At 42.1% G+C, this 19818-nt stretch overlaps 1 protein-coding gene, 2 long non-coding RNA genes and 1 other non-coding gene across 15 annotated transcripts; 1 reads left to right on the top strand and 3 right to left on the bottom strand.

Annotated features, from left to right (window-relative positions):
• The first annotated feature begins 2559 nt into the window (after nt 1–2559).
• LOC109770308 (uncharacterized) lies at nt 2560–8485 on the top strand. 8 transcript variants are annotated; one of them, XR_006671757.2, is made up of 9 exons: nt 2561–2766; nt 2915–3065; nt 3430–3498; nt 4526–4740; nt 4845–5164; nt 5574–5657; nt 6074–6324; nt 7446–7647; nt 8074–8485. It is a non-coding gene; the product is annotated as an uncharacterized lncRNA (long non-coding RNA). The 8 variants fall into 8 exon arrangements; XR_006671756.2 differs by having other exon boundaries at nt 2834–3065; XR_005772056.3 differs by having other exon boundaries at nt 2563–3065; nt 4855–4939; nt 5068–5164.
• Nucleotides 8486–10834: 2349 nt separating this feature from the next.
• On the bottom strand, nt 10835–14538 carry LOC109770304 (uncharacterized). Of its 5 annotated transcripts, none has more exons than XR_006671745.2 (6): nt 14175–14538; nt 14033–14099; nt 13527–13743; nt 12399–12453; nt 11992–12115; nt 10835–11311 (listed from the first exon to the last, which is right to left on the bottom strand). It is a non-coding gene; the product is annotated as an uncharacterized lncRNA (long non-coding RNA). The 5 variants fall into 5 exon arrangements; XR_012181269.1 differs by having other exon boundaries at nt 11992–12052; XR_012181258.1 differs by lacking the exon at nt 12399–12453.
• A 1529-nt stretch (nt 14539–16067) lies between these two features.
• On the bottom strand, nt 16068–18617 carry LOC109770303 (GDP-mannose transporter GONST3). The gene is made up of 2 exons (XM_020329009.3): nt 18401–18617; nt 16068–17580 (listed from the first exon to the last, which is right to left on the bottom strand). Exon 2 carries the CDS (start codon nt 17578–17580, stop codon nt 16474–16476), a length of 1107 nt encoding a protein of 368 aa, XP_020184598.1. The 5' UTR covers nt 18401–18617; the 3' UTR covers nt 16068–16473.
• Nucleotides 18618–18762: 145 nt separating this feature from the next.
• Nucleotides 18763–18834, bottom strand: TRNAH-GUG (transfer RNA histidin (anticodon GUG)). The gene has a single exon. It is a non-coding gene; the product is annotated as a tRNA-His (tRNA).
• Between the last annotated feature and the right edge of the window lie 984 nt (nt 18835–19818).

Here is a 19818-nt window from a genome sequence, read left to right as displayed (position 1 = left end):
TAATAATATATATGTTGTGAAAGAAAAATAAGATATAGAGTAGCCTTAGAAATACTTCTCTTTTCCTACTTAAGTGATGGTGTACGAGCATGAATTAAATCTAATTTTGAGGGGTTGCATACGAGATTGTATTCAATAATTCATATGATAGCAAAAAAAATGCTTCCATCCTGATCTTTCACACCCAATAATTATTTGTCTTATCCTTTATAACATATTGTATATCTATTTCCCACATTAATATCTATTTCCCTAGCACTACATGACCATCAGGTAATGTAGGTGCTGAACATTACGACTGATAAGCTTCTTGTCAGCAAAAACGCTTTAAAAGTCAACGCTGAAAAGATAGTACATCTACTGGAAGCAGCAAGAATGCAGCACACAATTACATACATATATCATTTATAAATGTAATCTGCGTTCCTACTTAACAATGAAACTGGCAGCGGGGATGCATAATATAAACCCAGATGCAATAATTGATGTCTATATTTTACTGGATGATGGGAACATGTAGGCTGCATCATACAAATCCATAAGCAATTGGAATTCTGCAAGGAGGCAAACAAATCGCTATGTGAGAATGACTCTTTCCTCGATAATGGCTGTTTTTATGTTTCGAACAAAACAACGGCAAAGCTTATGAGACCTTGTTTGGTCTGAATTCTGATCCTATGAGAGAATGTAAGCCCTGCCCAAATTGAACAACACTACAGAGGACTAAAAAACAGAGTGCAAATTCAGGAGGACTAAACCATTACATACCCAGTGGTCGTTCACATCGACTACCTTAGTCATGCGTCGTTCTCCAACAGCACATCGTCCATGGCCATGGCCTCGCACAACGTCGTCCAGCGCAGCAGCGATGCCTGCTGCACACGTTCTTCCAGTTTACGCTCCCCACATGCCGCAAAAGACCAACGAAACACATCAGTGCACGAATCATTCAACAAGGTGGCCCAAATCAGTGCCAATTCAAGGCCAGCAGTAGCAAAAATCATGTACATGATGAGAATTTCAAAAGGAAAGATCATGCATATATATATAGAAGAAACGCTAATAGACATGATTTTGAGGAATCCAAGAATCTGGTAAAAGTTAAATGTCAAATGTATCGGGAATATTAGTATTATCTTTCTCAAACCTTCTCTTCATTCTGGAAAAGACAATTATTAGAGATATATATACCATGCAGATAATTGAGATTTTGTTAACACGTGCTACACACATCAACCTGCACTGTGTTGGTAAATTATTCAGGAAAAAATTAAATTGACATAGAGCAGGAAGAAATCATATTTCAGTCTTGAAATAGAAAAATAGTATACCTATTATCCCATCTCAGTAAATATTTGCCACTCAAGACAGTAGTACAATAATCTGTACCAACAATATAGGGCAGGTCATAACCAAAAACTCAAGACGAGTTTGAGCTCTTTATTGAGAATCAGACCAAGAACCATAAAAAATTTAAGAAAGAAGACGGAAGATGAGGCATAGCTTACTGTGTGGTTGGACCCGATCCAGCCGAAGAGGAAGCAATCAGGCATCATGGACCCTGTTGCGGAAGGCCTCGATGGCAAATAAGGACCCCGGCCGGCAGGGCGGTGTTTTGAGCAATGGCAAGACGGAGACGTCGACATGCTTCACGAGCAGCCCCGGGACAGACTCCTCAAACACCTCCGCTGCTGTTCAACGACGGGTCAGGTACGTCTGTGTCTGTGCGTGCGTGAGCAAAGAGAAGAAGGTTCAGATCAGAGAGCGTACTGGCGTGGAGGAGGCCTTGCGAAGAGAGCCCATCCTCGAGATGCCCGATCCATACCATACTGCATCCCGCGCAGCCGTCGTTGACGACCGAAGCACATCGTCCCACTTCGATTCCATCCAGTGGGAGGTCCGCGGCATCCATATGGAGCCACCTCCGTTGCCAATTCCACCTCCCGAGTACCGCATCACCTGGCTGTCTTCTTCATCTCCGGCAAGCCAACGCCATCGGGTTTCCGTAACCTCCACGACGCCTCAAGAGTGGAGTAGCCACAGGGGTCACGATGTGGGCGCTGAAAAGGGAGGAGGTGGGCAGGGCTCCGGGGGATGCGTCGGTGCGCGGAGGGAGAGAGAGGAGTCGTCGCCGCCGCCGCCGCCGCCGTGATCCAGATCGAGTTCCCAGGCGCAGGGAGAGATCGTTAGTTTTTTTCTTCGTGTGAGAGGTCGTCGTACGGTTCTTTTTCGCGAGGGCGGTCGTCGTCCGTTTTTTTTCTCGCGCGAGGGGGCATCGTGCTTGGATGCGAGGGAGGTGGGAGGAGAGACGGAAAAAAAACCAGCGAAAATAAACCGCGGAGACTATTCACCAACTCGTTCATTAGGAGTAGAGATACTCTACATATATCTCTACTCCTAATGTCTGAGTTGGTTGAATAGTCCCCCACTTTCGACTGGTTTATTTTCGACAGGTTTTTTTTCAACCGGTTTTTTTTCAATCGGTTTTTTCATCAAATTACCCCCACCCCACGCCGACCCACCGAACCCCACCGAGCCGATCACGATCGCCCCCCACCTCGCCCTGACGCCCAGATCACGATCGCCGCGCACTCCCAACCACGAACGCCGACGCCGGCTGTAGCCGTCACGCCGCCAGCCATCCATGCCTCGCAGCCGTCACAGCCGGTGCTTCCCCACTGAACGAGCGCCAAGGAGAAACACCGATGTCTTTCTACATGGTGGCCGCTCCCCTCGATCCCCTCCATCGCCTCCGCCGCCGCCGAGGTACGAGATCGCCTCCATCTTGTTCCTTCCCTGGCCATGCCCCTCCCAATTTCTTCCCCTCATCCAGCTAGGGTTCTCACCCGCCGCCGCTTCCCTGCTGCTACCCGCCACCGGATGCCCTCCACGGACACCACCACCATGATGGCAGAAGGAAGAGCAAGAGGGGTCGTCGAGGATGGGTGCCGTCATGAGGATGCTGGCGCCCGTGTGCGGTGATGGCATTGTGGCGGAAGAAGGTCTTCTTCCTGGGGAGCCGCTACCAGCCTCCGTCTCCACTCGCGGCCACGCTAACAAGACAGGTACGCCGCCGCGCCCTCGACATATTCCCTACTCCCGTGCACGTATGGTCAAGCATGTATCGCTTATCTTGCCCCATACGGCCTTGGCAGATCTCAATGCTTGCTTGCTAATGTGCGTGTGTGGATGTTGCTGGTTGCTGCTGCTGTGCACGTCTGCTTGGTGTGCCCCTGCTGTTTTGTGTTCTCACCACCACATCCACGACAAATAAAATTTCTTAGTTTTCTTAGAATGGTGTGTGCCATGATCTTCATGCCCGGCAGGGTTTAAATTACGCCTGTGGACAATGGGATTTTGATGTCCAGTTAAACTATCACTTGGTTGTGCATATGCACTATCTATTAAACCGACAATCGTTGTTTTCAGGTTCAGGTTCGATATGTCAGGGCTGAAGTACGCTCCTGAGTTAAAGAAAGACCTCGAGAGACTCTGTAGGTACGGTGCTATTGTTAGTGTGTTGTTGTCAGTACTACTCCAATACTTTGGTGTGGGGTTGCATAGTACTCCAATACTTTAGTGTGGGGTAGTAAAAATGTATTCGTGGTGGGAAAACATCAGTCGTTCGTATTTGCAGAATATGGAAATCAACAAATATTACCATTAAGAAAGCATGCATGTTATAGTGAATACTTAGTATACCAGTCATATTTTCTTGTCAACATGCACCTATTTGGAGGCTTATCCGATATTATTGCAATCTGGTAGAACTAACATATACTACTTTACTGGAGCTAGCACCTCATGCATAGTTATTGTATCAACCAGAAAGAAACTTCCGATCTACCATTTTACAGAACCAAATTGTATAGTGAGTAATTGAAGTGAAGTTGTTTTGGGCACCCAAAAATAATTCTGGTTGTATATTCCTGCAACTTGTACGGTTACAAGAAGCTAAACGTTTTTTTCTTTTTTATGTTCTATAAATTATTTCCATGGTTATCTCCGATGCAGTTTTAAAATGATCTTTTTGGACCAATTATATTAGCTCAAGTTGCCATTTAGTTGAGTTCAAGTTCAGATTTGGCTGCCATCTTAGTTCAGTTCAGTTAGGAGCAATGTTTAGCATTCTAGCTGTATGATATGATGTCTACACATTTCCCTGTTCTCTTTTTGTGTAATGTAATTCCAGACTCTTTAGGTTAACCACTGCCACTAATTCTCTAATGGATATGCCATGTGCATAGGAAGGGTGCACCCGTTTTTCCTTATCTTCATCTGAATTAAATCCGTCCAGTGTGTATGCAGGAACTAAAGACATGTATTAGAGAATGAAGCATCAATCCTCTTCTTGCTTATTGTTTGTCAAATGCTATATTAATGTATTGTATCAATTCCATTGATATTTACATGAAGGGACGGATTAAGACCTGTGGGATCATGGCTCTTTGAGCTTGAACGTAAGCCTCTCCGGTTGTTCCATATCTTCATTTAACAATTATGTTTATTTTTCATCCTTTTTCAGAGTATTTGTGATGTATCCTTCACTTACCGTGCCACGGGGTTGTCGCGGATATTGGTGGAGGACTTGGTGGACTAGCGCAAAATGGAAATCTAGAAAGAAGTGAAACTAATCAGCTATGATTTTCCTGGAGTATTTGTGCAACCAGCAGGTCGCCCATGAGAAATATGATGTCCTTTATGCATTTAAAAAACTACTAAAGGGAAAGTTGTGAATCTGTAAGTTTTGCACCAGTAGATTCTGAATTATGTTGTTTAGGCTTTTAAAAGATATACAATTCTTGAACCTTTTCAGAATTATGTAATCATCCCCTCAAACTCAGTGTATTGCAGAGCGTATGCGTCAGAGGCCAGTCGGCAGAGGTGCATGCAGGTTTGTGCTTGAGGGTGCACGCGAGTCGGCGGCTACAGGCAGAGGGTGCGGCCTGTGTGTGCGTGTTGTGGACAGTGTTGTGGTCGCCTGATTTGATTGTAAATCGTGTAGAGCAAAGGCGGCTTCTGTGGCGCTGGAGCAACAATTTCAGTGAGCACATTGACTTGATGCAGGGAGGGTCGTCGAAGAGAAGGACGGCGGCCCGGCCTACACATGATGGAACACACATTGCCGACGATGCGGTACCAGGCCTGGAGAAGAGATCCCGAGGTATGCATGAAGCCTTCTTAGTTAGTTTTTTAGTTAAGCGACTGCATAACTGAAGAATTTTGTGTGTGTAGTCTTTCAAAGTTGATTCAGACATAGCCTTACAATTCAAGAGCAACGGTGTCTGAACGTTTCAAAATTATATCAATTACTGTACTGTTTTTGGATTGTTGATGAGAGATGTAGATTTGTGATACTAATTGCAATGAAATTTGGTTCAGTAATTCAGTGTTTAGACATACAAGATACTATACTATAGCTTAGGATTAAAAAAATTGGTCGCTTTGTTTCATTCTAGAATGCCCGCTGCAGTACTGCATTGCCACTATCTGCGTGATATCCCTGGCAATATTTCTGGAAACCATTACAAACTATATAAGTTTTGCCGTCACTGCTTGCCTTGCCTGTGCAGTTTCCATTCTTCTGCAACGACAGGGAGTATGCTATCGGTCGCAGGGTCTAGGCATCTGGAAAGACGTACTATTGCGCTAATAAGGTATCTGATGAAATAGTACAACTTTATATGTTAGGGTTCCTTTACGACAGGGAGTATCTAATCGGTCACGTGATTGCTTTTACAGCCATTTTCAGGGTTCCTTTACTACTGTACATTATTTCCATGAAAACTTTTGCTGTTATTGTTCCATGTTCCCATTTGCAAATTTTCATCACGTGATTGCTTTTACAGCCATTGCCGCTTTGTCCATATTTGGTTATATATTTGGTTATGATGCACTGCATTCTATATCCATCAGTGCCAAGCATATTTCTCCTTTCTATCTGTAGTTCCTCGCACTAGATAAGCGAAGGACGATGCATACTATGATCCCTCCCTCTCTCTCTATATATATATCTAAATTCATGGTAGCAAGAAGCACTACGTACTGATACTAACTAAACTATACCTTTCAGGTGTTTGATGAAATGCCCTCCGTCCGAAAATACTTGTCATCAAAATGAATAAAAGGAGATCACAATGTTGGACACGACCACCTAAGAATTGAATATTTTTAGTTGGAATACTATTTTAATGATCAATCACAATGTTGGACGCGACCACCTACTTATTCCCGAGACTTTAAGTCTTTGGTGGCTTAAGCACAATATGCCCGGCATATGTTCTACATCTGCGGCATGTAATGACCCTACTGGCATTTCAAGAGGTCTGTAAATACAACACTCTTCCAAAATATTTCCAAGTAAGTGTTCACCTCGTGATATTTATTAAATGTTTTAGATATCTCGCTTGTGAATGCTCATCGGTAGCTAATATCCTGAGTATTTTGATAACGGGTTTAGATCTGGACAGTTATTGAGCCTGCATTGATGAAATAGTTGACAAAGCAGGAACTGAAATGAGGTTATTGAGGCTGCATTTAAGAATCTTGGTTGATGAGGTGATATCTGACCAAAAACTCAAGAACTAGAAGCAAGCCTGACATCCTTTTTCTGTAATCAGTATATTCTCGGTAGCAAGCCTGTCATCCTTTTCCATCCACATGAGGCTTAGGGGCCATTTGGATTAGCACCAACGCCGATCCTATCAATTTTTTGGCACGCCCCTACGATTTGGACCCTGTTTGGACCATCGCCAAAATATTGGCTCGCCCCGAAGGCTCAGTGTTACTTCTGCCAACTCGTGGGCGCATCGCCGAAATCGGTCGCCAAAAAATTGGCGAGCACGTCCCTCGCCGGCTGATACGAGGTTCTCGTGTTAGTTTTTTTTAATCTCGTATAGTTTGAACAATCGTGGTGTCTACTATGCTTTTCAGAAAGGTGAGTGCATTTGTGAAGCTTCCTGCAGAGTTTCACATGATGAGTAGGTAAATGTGCTGCTTGTGCGTTTACCAAGTAGTTATATAGGAGAGCACACAAGCAACAGACTACATAGCTTGTGCTAATTTCCATGATAAGTTTTATCGCATATGAACAAGTTATATTGCCAGTTAAGTTATTAATAGAAATTGAGTTGCTTATCATTGAGTAAAAGACGTTCCTTTAGAGTATTTATAGTTTTATACTAATACTTTATCAAGGTGATATGCTGAAGATTTGTGATTATTACAGTATGGCCTTTACATTGCTTTGTTCATGTCTATACATGTACTTAACTTGGATGAGCCATTATCTACAAAATATACTTCATGAACTCCATAGCAGATATCTCGATTCAAAGTAATATAGCCAGAGATGTTAACATTTGTTTTTGGAAACACAAGCACTAAATTTTTTATTGCATTTGAACTAGATATGGTTGTATCTTAGAGATTGTTGCTTTGGACAGGATTTACTATATTTTTGCAGCAGGCTACATGCTTCTCTGAATGACCATTTAAGGAGTGAACATGAACTGCTGATGTATATGTTCCATGCTCCATGGGGAGGGAACAAGGATTGATTTTCGCCGGGAGTAGGAAGAGTATGGTGACTTACTTCTATGCTTTAAGGGGCTTCCAGAACTACTTGATTGTGAAACAAGTCACTAGGTACTGCTCAGATGAATTATATGGATGGTACCACCATTCGTCCAAGCTGTAGAAACTCCTATCCCTGAATTTCTATTTATTGGAACCATTAGATTTATTAGTATTTTAGTCATTACGTTTCTACAGAGGCTATGTGAAGCAAAGAAACTCCTATCCCTTTTAAATTTTAATACATGTAAAGTACTACATGTCAGTAAGGAGCTGACACTCTTGGACGGTGAGAAATTATTGACGTTTGGTAATGAGAAATTATTGACGTTCGGTATAGAAATATAATTACATGAAAAACAAAGTTTAATTATTGATGTCATTTTTTTTGGCCATACCTGCATATTTACAACCCTCTTATCTTTATTACTACACTGTTCTTTGCTATACATGATAGTTCAGCTATGAATTGACTACACTTACATGCATACTGACCAGAATTGCCTAACAGAAGCACAAACACAAATGGACACTCTGCAGTTGTATCAGACACACCACCACAAGACCTGATGTGTGCGTCACAATTCTTAGCAGCGACCGTTACGACCGTGCAATGCCAAGATTGCTAGCGACAAGGATTTGAGGAGGACAAGACGGTAGCTATCGACAAGGATTCAAGAAGGACCAGATGCCACGGTGGTGGTTGTAATATTAGTCGAGACGAATCTGAAAAAATTGAGTCGAGATGTGGAGATATGATGGATTTTTAAAAAAAAAATCCAGTAAATTTTTGCTACAGAGAACATATCGGTGTGCATGTACCGATTGCACTTGCTTCATGGCGCAATACGTTTATCCTGCTACAAAAAATGTATTATTTTTTATTGAAGAAGGGGGGTTTCAAGGCAGAGATAGTGAGTAGAAGAAAAGTTATCTACCATAAAAGACAACAATGTCACATGACATGCACTGATTGCATTTGCTTTATGGCGCAATATGTTTATCCTTCTATTAAAATTGTATTATTTTTTATTGGAGAAGGGGGCTTCAATGGCAGAGATAATAGGAAGAAGAAAAGTTATCTACCATAAAAAAGGTCACATGACATGCACGACGATCCTAACGTTACATGTTAGACATGTTTTTAAAGGAAAGGGTTCCAACAAAAAAAGAAATATCTCGCTATGGCAGGAAAACGAGTAGTAACAAAAGGGTCCGGCAGAAAAAAGAGAGTGCGTTGTGTGGTGGGGGTTTTTGTGTTGAGACCACGTGTTGGTGATAACAGTCGGATAGTCCATATTTCTCCTTCAGAGTAATGCTACATCTACTTTACGTTCTTTTACGGGTTCAACGGACTATCGACTGTGGACCAACAGGATTTAAGATCAGGGAAGGATGGGGCCAACCCCAGCTGAAAATCAGGGGGAGAAAGATTAGTTAGAAGGAGATTTTCTAAAACTCTCGTAAGGGTCCGTGCGTCTAGGATTATTGTCTCCTTCATATATGGTATGTATTGAACTCTTAAGTTAATGTCTGCTCCCTTTTATATCGCTGTAGGTCTATTTTTTGATGATTTGTTTGTTGGGGCTTGTTCAAGAATTCCAAAGATTTTGTAATCTGTTTGGAGAATAATAGGGATAATTATACTGTATCTCATTAGGGGTACATAAGAGCTGCAACATTCATAGAAGAAATTTATTCATTCTTGAAGCACACAACAGGTGCTACTTTTTTTTAATTCAAGTTCTTTCATATACTGGTGTACCTTGTGCTACTCCCTTTCATCCATGTATTTCTAAGAAGTTTGCTTTATTTTTGTTGCTCCTGCCTGCTTTGTTGATGCATTTCATGGGGATGATTCATGTACTCATTTTGTTTCTTACTGAAATGGAAAAGAAAACAACAAAGATTAGTATTTATTTGCTTTAAGTCGTCAAATACTTTTTCATTGTGATTTGTAATTCATTTTTTTATTAAATGCATGTTGATCTAGCATTATCTTTGTTGTCTAGCAAATTTGCTATAGGCCTATAGCGAATAACATCTGAAGGCGGTTGTCGCCCTTTTCCCTTGCTGTTGGCGTGCACTGGCCCACTTAGAACACAAGTTAATGGATATTGTAATTGCGTTGAGGGTTGAGAGTGAGCGGGATGGGGGTTGGGGTAGGTCTCACGCTATATGACCGGAATAATTTTTCTACTTTAGAAAATGTGGCCAATTGCATTTCATTAGAAATGGCTTCACAGAAAATTGCATGAGTGAGCTGTTCATTTTTTTTCATCGAGTAATACAATTTTTGGTTTGGATAGAAGGGTAAATGCATCGGTTGTTTTCTCAAGAGTTAATAATGGACTCGCTGGCGTATCGTGGTAATGCATGACATTCAACTGTATGTTACAACGTGGCAATTGTCAGGAAACAAACGGTTGTGCCTTCTTGGCTCAGGGGCGTCATGATCAGTGCGCGCCTTCTCCTCCTTGACGGCGGTGGCGAATCAGCACGAACACGGGGATTAGAGCAGAGAGTGGGTTGGTTGGTGGGGGACTCATCCTTAGCGGTCCGTAGGGAAGTATAGTGTGAAGGAGAGATGGCACTATGACGAATGTGATGTGGGCCCATCTGGTTTTAAAGGAGAGGGCTTCAGCGAGAAATGTCCTGCAGAAAAAGGAAAGGGTGCGCCATGGGGTAGGGTTTTTGTTGGACAGCGTGGTGAAGGTAACATGGTGGTAGATTTTTGTGTTGGACCTCATGTTCAAGATAACAAGATAAATAGTCCGGAAAACTACATTTCTCAATCATATATGGACTGGATTTAGAAGAGTCTTGACTGTCACATAATTGAATTTTAAGAAGTCCCGTCGGACGCGTGTTTGATGTCCGGACACATCTGGGCGTATGAGAAAGAAATAAGTTTTAACTTTGAAGACAACCTTAATTATTTGATTGGTTCATTTAGTAGCAATGTAGCCCGTAGCAACGCACGGGCATTTTACTAGTCATGGCTTAGTTGTGGGTGCAATATATCATGCCAAGTTTGTATCTTCTGACCCGATGGTTGTTAGAATTGCGGCCGACTCTAGGTTGTATTTAAGCTTGCTGCTATCTTATACTCCCTTCGCTCATTATTATAAGACTAGATAGGAAGTGCGGCTTGACGCACCCCCCAGCCCAAACTCATCCAGCCCCCTATACATGATCATGACCTATCTTAAGAGAACCTTCTCAAAAGAAGCAAATTTACCAATAATACAATACAAAGTTTTCATTAGGGCCCAATAGCCAAGGACACATCCTTCATTCATATTCAAGTGTGCATCATCTGAATCTTACAAAAAGAACACAAATAAATAGCATATACAATTAGTTAATTCTCTTAATTTTCAGAAGACGCCCATTTGGTGATCATGTTTATTTGCAGGAACACAATCAATAAGACTTCAGCACGCTTACAAAAACTCAAATCAGATAATGGTTATGCCAAAACACAACAAAAGATGAAAATATGTAGACGTGGATGAATTCACTCCTTGAACTATAATCTATCGTAGGGGATGAGAAAAGAAAATCTCAAATCCTAGAGTGAATGTCTGCATCATGGTCACAGGCAATGGTACCGATGGGACTCTTATTGCACCAGCTTCCATCTTGATTAATCCGGCAACCCGCACAAGCACCGGCTTCTCCTAATAGATGAAACTTCAGGTCCCTCAGTTTATTTCCAATTGGCAGATGGAGGCTGGCGAAACACAGAAGTAAAGTCAACAGGAAATTCTAAACCTCGTAGGTTTGAAAGCCAAGCTCATTTATCCATCTATTATTAAGTTATCTTTTAAAATAACTAAAGACTTAGAAGGCATAGATGCAACTGTGTTCTTCGTCTACAGAGATAATCCTCTCGTAAAGTTGTACCACGTAACATAAATTTTCAGTCACTTGGTTCAGCTACATAGAAATGGCGTTCTCATTGTCGGTGTCTAGTAGAGACAGAAGAAAGCATTTTCTTAGTTAGACCAGTTTTAACAGATGGTTCTCCAAGTAGTCTGATTAGTAAAAAAACACATGGCAACAGGCTCCTGTTAGTTCAGTGATGGGCAATAAGCACACTAAAGTGATTTCAAAAAAATTCAGGAACAGGAAGTAGCAAAAATAGAAGTTTCCCTTGGTTAACTATATAGTGTACTGCATTAAAAATTTCCGTCCAAAAGCTTCGGATGCTTAACTGAACCTTTTATATTCTTCAGTTTCAGTTTGGTGGTCAAGCTTAGTTGATGCTAGGCATTTGAGAAGCTTAACCCAACTGTATCACGTTCAAACAAAACCTAGTCCGTTACATATCTATATTGGGTATAAGATAGTAACCGCCAGCAATGTACGGGTTAATGAAATGAGCAATAAAAGTTAATGAGCAAATCATACCTCACTAAACAACATTTAAACTGGTCATAATTTGCAATGCCACCTATCATTTGAACACAACCTGGATGGGAAATGAAAGGAAAATGTATAGCAGAACAAATCCTCACAGGAGAGTAGTTTGAATCTACAAATGAAAATCAAGCCACAGATCAGCTAATAAAAATCACATGTAGTAATAAAAGGAAAATGAGGAGGCAACTGCAAAGGTAGTAGATGCCTACACTGGACAGTATGCACATTGGCTATACAAAATCATAAAAAACTAAAAATATTGCAAGCATGAATAAGAAAAACGGAACACCAGTGTCAAAAACGGAACACAGTTGAAGATGAAGAAAATCGAGTTATGTAATAATTGAGTTACTGTTAAGAAGTTTCAGGTTTTTGAATTACGCAAGTAAGCTTACCTACATCAATTGTGCTCCATCAAAATACTTTTCTTGCTTCAGGAGATATAGAAATCTGATTAGTATTACACTAAAAATCATTAGAAGCAACAGATGTGACAATAAGCGCTTGCGTTAACGAACAAACACCCATGCTACACAGACGGGACAATGAATCTGTTCTTATATGTATTTTATCAACAAAAATGTGACACTCTGTTTCCTCTTACTAACATATATGGTTTGAGCAGTGAAACCAAGCCAAAATGGGAACACACAAAATCAATGAATAAAAAAACTCACCACTGATACGCATGCTACTGGAACTATGTTAACATGGAGAATATAACTTGCTCAAAGATAAGTTTTCATTAAGTGCAGTGTGGAATGATGTTGAAGAGACAGGAGAAACGAAAATTGTGAGAAAATACCCGTTATGCTGACTATACCCATAAAAGGGAGAAATCATTGATAACTTCCATTGATAAGTACAAAGGTTATAACATTTATCTACTTCCAATTATCATGTCAACTTAAAAGGTATATTTGCATTTCATTTCTAGTCCAGACAAACAGTAAATGTTGGACGACATGCTTATTTGTAACTAAACTAAATCTCCAAAATTATGAAAATGATAATAGGGAACTGGGAGCATGGTATGAACTTTGCCGCAAGTATCATAGCAGTACTACGGTAATGCTAAATGATAACAAAAGAAATATTGTAAGGAGTCAGCTTTGCTACTCAGCAAACATTATGAGACATATATTGTACGATACAGATGAATGCATAGACTAACTCGCCTTCGGTATTTGAAAATCTATCTTTAGACAGTCATCGAATAATAATTAATCCAGAGCAGTAAACTGATGTCAGCGCATCCTATTGCTATAATTTGTTAGTACTGCAAATAATGGTTTTTTCAGCAAAGTTGTACCATAGTATTGAGATTCACTCATTTCTTAAATTAAATTTGGTTAATATTTATTAGGAGAGAATTTCTGTTAGCAATCTCAAAATTGATGTAGCTATTACAGGAGAGAATTGCTACGGTGTATACAAACATTCTAGCTGGAGAGAAATTATGTCAGCAATCAATGTCCAGCAATAGTGGTACCAATTAATGTAGATGTAGGTACAGATTATACCTTTCTGGAGATCAGGTTAAGAGCATGACCATATTTCACATCCATGCTGCTAGTCCTTGCTGCTTTATCTCTCAGGATGCAGTATATGTACCAAGACTACACCGCTGGTGGTCATCAGAGTAGATTGAATACTTTGACATCTGCATCAGGCGCAATGCTTCATGGAGATCTCTCTGGGCAACAGTTTCTGAAAATCAGCATAGATGGAGCACCAGACCTGCAGCAAATCAAGCAAATTCTTTGATATTGCAGCACTTGGCAAACAAGAAGGAATCTGTAGGTTGTGGTACCTAAGCCTAATTAGACAGGCAGACCAGCAAGCACATGAGGGAACCCAAGCTAGGTTGTAGAGTTAAAGCACATGACAAGAATAGTGACCACCATATAGGCTGCCAAAGCTTGAACCCTAGCTAATCTGGACGGCCACAACTCAGAGCAAAAAGCAAGCAAGCACATGAGGGCTACGAAATCAGGAGAGAGAGAGGGAGAGAGAGAGAGAGGTTAACCTGGACGGGCCCGGAGCTCCTACCGTTGCCAGAACACCTCAACCCCACAGCAGCTGCTGCACCATATCTGAGAGAGAAGGAAGAAGAGGAGAGGGTGAGAACCAGAGCAGAACGGAGAGGAGGAGGAGGGGGATGAACTAACCGGAAACAGAGGCCCAGCCCGATGCGCCCCTGCAAGGCTGCACCTCGTGGCCAGCGGGAAGCGGAACCACACGTGGGGGCGAGGGAGGAGACGGAGAGGAGCCGTCCGAGTCCACCGGAGCCTCGCCGGCGGCGGAGGCGGAGCACGAACCAGAGCAGCGCGGCCGCCTCGGCCTCCGTGAGCGCGAGCAGGCCGAGGAGGAAGCCCACCAGGAACCCCGCGGCAGTCATCCCGGGCGAGCTCCCGGCGGCGAAGGAGATGGCGGCGGGGTAGGGAGGCGTGCGCGGGGTAGGGTTTGGAGGGAGAGAGAGGGGCGAGGCGGGACGAAGAGAAGACGGGGCGGCGGGAGTGCGGGGGAGGAGGAGGCGGCTAGGTCATCTCAGAGGAGCCTCTATGATTTATACCCTTGTGTGTGAAATGACGGAAATGCCCTCGGCGGGGCAGCGTAATTACAGGCGACGGCAGGAACGAGACGGGTAACTTTTTTGATCCAACCGCTGATATCGACCAGGAGCGAGATCCGACGGCCGAGAGTGGCTGAGCTCTGAGAAGCCCCATGTTCTTCCAAGATACTTATATCAGGATGTTCTAACCTATTTTTGATTAGGATATATGTAGACGTATTTAGCGTGTTTGTTCACTCATTTCGGTCCGTACATAGTCCATATTAAAATATCCAAAACATCTTATATTTGTGAACGGAGGGAGTAGTAAATAATATTAGCTCACCTTTTCTCTATCCTTTTCCGAACTTAGCCTTGCAAGTTGCAACTGAATTGTTCAATATATGTCATGCCCTATTGTCCTCCATAAGCTTTGTAAATTCTGCAATTTCCTAGGTTTAGATTTGCCTACCGGTGGTATGTGAAACTACTGACGTTGCAGCTGGACTTAGAACATCGTATGAATGTTCATCTTTCTTTTTTAATGCTTCCTGGCTTGTATGATTCACCCCTTCTCTCGTTCCTTTTGTGACTTTTCGTTGTTTGATTTCTGGGCATTACCGTCGGTCGCAGTTTGTAGCACGACTGCTGTCATGAGCTGAAAATGTCCCTGGCGGCTCACCATGGCTGTTAAGAACTTAAGATGTGCTTTGCTTATAAAAAGACCATGACATAATTTGTTGCTGCTGTTTCTAGATCGGTTTTCTAGATCAATTCATTTTTGCCATATGTTGTTCAGAGGATACAGGTGTTGCTCATTGGCTCATTGCTAGATTTCTGGGCTTGATCCAGAATGATATTACACAATCTGTAGCACAATTACACACACAAAAATTCTGTTACAATGCGCAATTTACATCTACGAAATGATATTTTATCTCACCTCAAATGGCATGAGCCGCATGTTGGGACATCTTAAGGGCATCTTCATCGCTGGGCGCTTAGCCCCGGCGCCAGGTTCGTAATCCCAACAGATTAGCGGTTGCCGGTTGTAATCCTGGTGTCAACCCTGGCATCGACACCAAATCGCGCACCCAGCGCTTGGCCATTTTTCTTCCAGCACTTAGTGTCTATGTTGTTTAGTTAATTAGCGTCTAGCGTTGAGGGATGAGGCGCTTAGGTGTTTTTCAGATTTTATTATATTTATTGTTTTTTTTGTAAGCGCCTATGTAAGCTCCTAGCATTGTAGATGCCCTAACGTAAATCAGGAAACTTCAAAAAATGATTTTTGAATTCTTGAATTTTTCAGGAAAATTCACACACTTGAAACTTCATAAAATGATTTTTGAATTTTTCAGAAAAGGGCTCCATGGAGCCCGAGCTCCAATAGCAATTTACGTATATTTAACCCTTATAAAGTATATTGTTAAGGGTATTTTTCCATCTAGCGTGGTTTGCTATATGAACCCAAAAAGACAGTGCATGGGGTGATGGCTCGCCAAAAAGGTAGTTAGTACAAAGTTGGATCATCTATTTTGGAACGGAGGGAGTAGTACATTACAGTACGAACATATAATATGTGTTCCACTCAATGTGCCACCGCTACTGCTAACAACTAAAGAGAAAAGAAAGAAAAATGATAAAAATAACTAAATAAGAAAATGTCTACTGTATATGATCTGCATTCAGGGATCAGGCCCTAGAGCTCAGCAATTCTCTCTAACAAACGAAAACGATAAACAATAACAAAAAATAATCATAGAACGATACTGAGGTTCCTCTGCATTTCCTAATGCTTGCAGTACTGCAAGGTTCTAATCTCAACTATGCCCTGTAGATAAACATTTCTTTCCAATGGTCCACGCAAGCTGTTGCCAGAAGTGAGAAGTATCAATAACCAACTTCAGCGATGAGGCTTATGAGGAATGCTCTTCAGTTGAACTGATGTCACGCCCATGCTGCATCTCAAGCAACTTCTGTTCCTCCTCATCATTCTCTTCCTTCGGCTCAACATTTGGTGCCTTGGGCTTTGTGGTGGATTGCTGGTACAGAACACCACCAGACATGCAGATCAACAGCCCAATTGTTCCCACAAGGGATGAATGCTTGTCCCAGATAAGCAGATTAATCACGACAGTGAGGAGCTTGTTTACTATACCAAGGACCGTAAATCCAGTAGCTGAGATAGCCCGTCTGCAGGAGAACCCAAAGAAGGATATTGCTAACCCAAAAAGGCACGACAAAGCAACCGGAAGAATCACGTCGAATGTCAGCCAGTTTGTCATCTTAGAGCTGTCGACCTTCATCTGACTGAACTCTCCCATTACAAGGAGCTCAATGGGGAACAGCATCAAGGCCTCAAGATTGTTGTAAAGCACAAGGCCCCATGTATTCAGGCCAATGGTCATGACAACGTGCTTGATGTATACGAAATCAATGGACATACTCACTAGGTAGGCCACTGCCCAGCTATAAGCAGTCATAGTGAACTGGTTGTCTGTGAAAACGTAGATCACACTTCCACCAAGTATGGTGGATAGTGAAAGCCATGTCTTCAATGACGGCCATGGTTGGTGAAGGTACAACGTCTCTCCGATGGCCACAAATATTGGCACAGCAGAGCGAAACACAATGAAAGTGTCCACATTGGCATGCAGCAAGAGTTCGCTGTTTGTGAAGATGGAGATGTAGAACATCACAGCAGCAGGTAAGAACTTCCACATGGTTGCGAAATTAAGGCCATCATGCTCAATAAGCTTTGCTTGTCCACATAGGAGAACTCCAACAACACTGGTCAAGTACTGTAGAGCTGTCAGTGCCCCAGGGTACGGAAATTTCATGATTGCCCATTTGTTGATAATGGAGAGCAAAGATGCTGACAGGCAATAACCAGCAGCCAAGCCATACACTGAAGCTTGCTGGACAAGAGTGCTCAATATGCTACTCCAGGCTCCAGTTTTTTGGAGAGCACTGGAACCATTGGCTGAAGAACCTTCTTTCGAGGGCTCTGAGGAATCAGACATCTGCAGCATCCAAAATTATATTTTAAGTGCTCGGAATAAATAAACGAACTGTTAAAATTCACGATGGATCCTACTCATCTTATTGGAATAAGTAACCAGGAGCCTACTGTAACATATGACATAAACAAAACTCTCAGTTCAAAATTCTATACACATGATATTTGATGAGCGTTGAAAATCTGATGAGAAATATATGAACCAACATTTCGAAAGTGCCAACCAAGATAATAAAACTGACAAAGTAGTGGTATTAAGCAAGATAACCAACATTAGGGAATTACAACATTGTTTCCGTACTAGTCCGTCTAGTAAAAGAGCAACACTTTCTTGATGTTAAAAGAAACAATTAAGCCTTGTATGATCACATAAGTCAAGTATCCTACATGGACAGGGGTCACAGGGCATAAACATAGCATGCAAGAGTAACCATAGTTAAGTTCAGAGGCAGTACTAGTTAAAGAGTTTATCATTATCTGCAGTGATGCAGATTCTCTGAAGTAATGACTATGCAACAACACATGCAAGTTCAGGGATTCAAAATTTCAAAGGGTGGCACATATAAACATGCAGTATGCTTAATTAACACACACGAAATGCTGCAAATTTTGTAGGAAGGGATGCACCCCCAACGTTTCCTCAGAGTAAATCAAAATCTGCTTGCCAAGGTAACACGGAGCATGAGCAGAAGATAGATAGTGCCTCCTGCGATTGTTCACTCTAATCGAACCGGAGAACAAACTTAGGCGACACAAATGACGAAATGCGCCCCGCAGCCGCCCCGAACCCTAGATCAAATCCGAAGAAGAATCGAAGCATATACCTGGACGGCTTTCTGCTGGCTGGGATTTGGAATTGGAGCAAAATCTACGGGCGGGGAGTCGTCGAGGGCTCGTGATCCTCACCGGGGCGACGGGCGCTAGGGAGCGGGGTGGAACAGCGCCGGCGCTGCGGGGCATGGGCTGTCGGACTGCGCCATTGTGGCAAGGGTAGGAGTTTGAGTTGAGGAGGTCGGTGGTGAGGTTGGGTTTGTTTAGAATGACAGACAGAGAGAGACACGGAGGAAGAGAGGGGGCCCGTTTTCGCCTGTCCCTATTTTTGGGCCAGGCCCAGTTTACCGATGCGAGCTTAAACAAGTCCAGACAAAAGGTTCAGACATCTTCTAGCACAAAAAGAAAAAGGAAGTGTGGCTGCTGGGATTCGAGCCCAGGTCTCCACGGCCACAACGTGGAATTCTCACCACTAAACTACAGCCACTTTGATGTTCGAATCCCATGTATAGCTAACTTAGACGGACATTTGTAAGAGCATCTGTCTACACCATAACAGCAGGAAACTCAGTATAAAGAATCTGGATCATTTGGGAACTCAATCTCTGCTGTTGTAAATGCGACGATAAAGGCTACGTCCTCAAAACGTACATGAGATAAGTGAAGGAAGCATAATATCTGTCAGACCACATGATTTTGTATTACAGCAAGCCATGAATGTCCTCATGATTTATCTTAGCCCCAAAATGCCATTCAATATAGACAAGACACATTCTAAGCTCTTTATGGCACTCATGGAGCTGTTACGCTGAGTGTGGCGTTGCAAAGACCGGGCTCCATGGAGCTCGTTTTGCAAAAAAAAACCAAAATATATTTAAAAATTTCAAAAAATGCCAATTTTTTTTGTACAAATGCATATGCATATTCTTTAAGTATGTATAAATTTTCAGTAACTAATTTGATCATTTGCATGCTACACAAAAAAGACAAATATCTGACACAAATACAACAATGAAAAAGCCTATTTCAATATGTGTATTTGTCTTTTTTGTATACATCACATATGAATACATATGTTTATGAAAATTTGTACACGTATACTTCAAGTATATGTCTACATGAAAACATTTTTTCAGATTTTTTTGAGTTATGGAAAAGGTATTTTGGCTGAGAAATGTATATAGTGCTCAATGGAGCTCGGCCTCTGCAGCCACTTTTCGCTGTTACGCTCGGTTTCCCTTCAACAAATTTCAGGTCCTCCAGGACATGTCAGTCACTCAACATGAGTTTTCCTTGCAGAGAACTGAGCTAACCAGGCCGTCACAGGTCCAGACGAATATCTATCTACTCGATATAGGCTAATAATATTCCCCGCAAAAAAAAGATATACGCTAATAATATTGAAAACCAAGCAACAGGTGATGTGGGATCACTTGCTTTGAAGCTAAAAATGGCTCAACTACAACCATCC

This window comes from Aegilops tauschii, chromosome 1 (assembly GCF_002575655.3).
Source record: "Aegilops tauschii subsp. strangulata cultivar AL8/78 chromosome 1, Aet v6.0, whole genome shotgun sequence".
NCBI lineage: Eukaryota > Viridiplantae > Streptophyta > Magnoliopsida > Poales > Poaceae > Aegilops > Aegilops tauschii.
The sequence above is the reverse complement of the archived record's forward strand: the minus strand, read 5'-3'. Positions and strand labels throughout refer to the sequence as shown.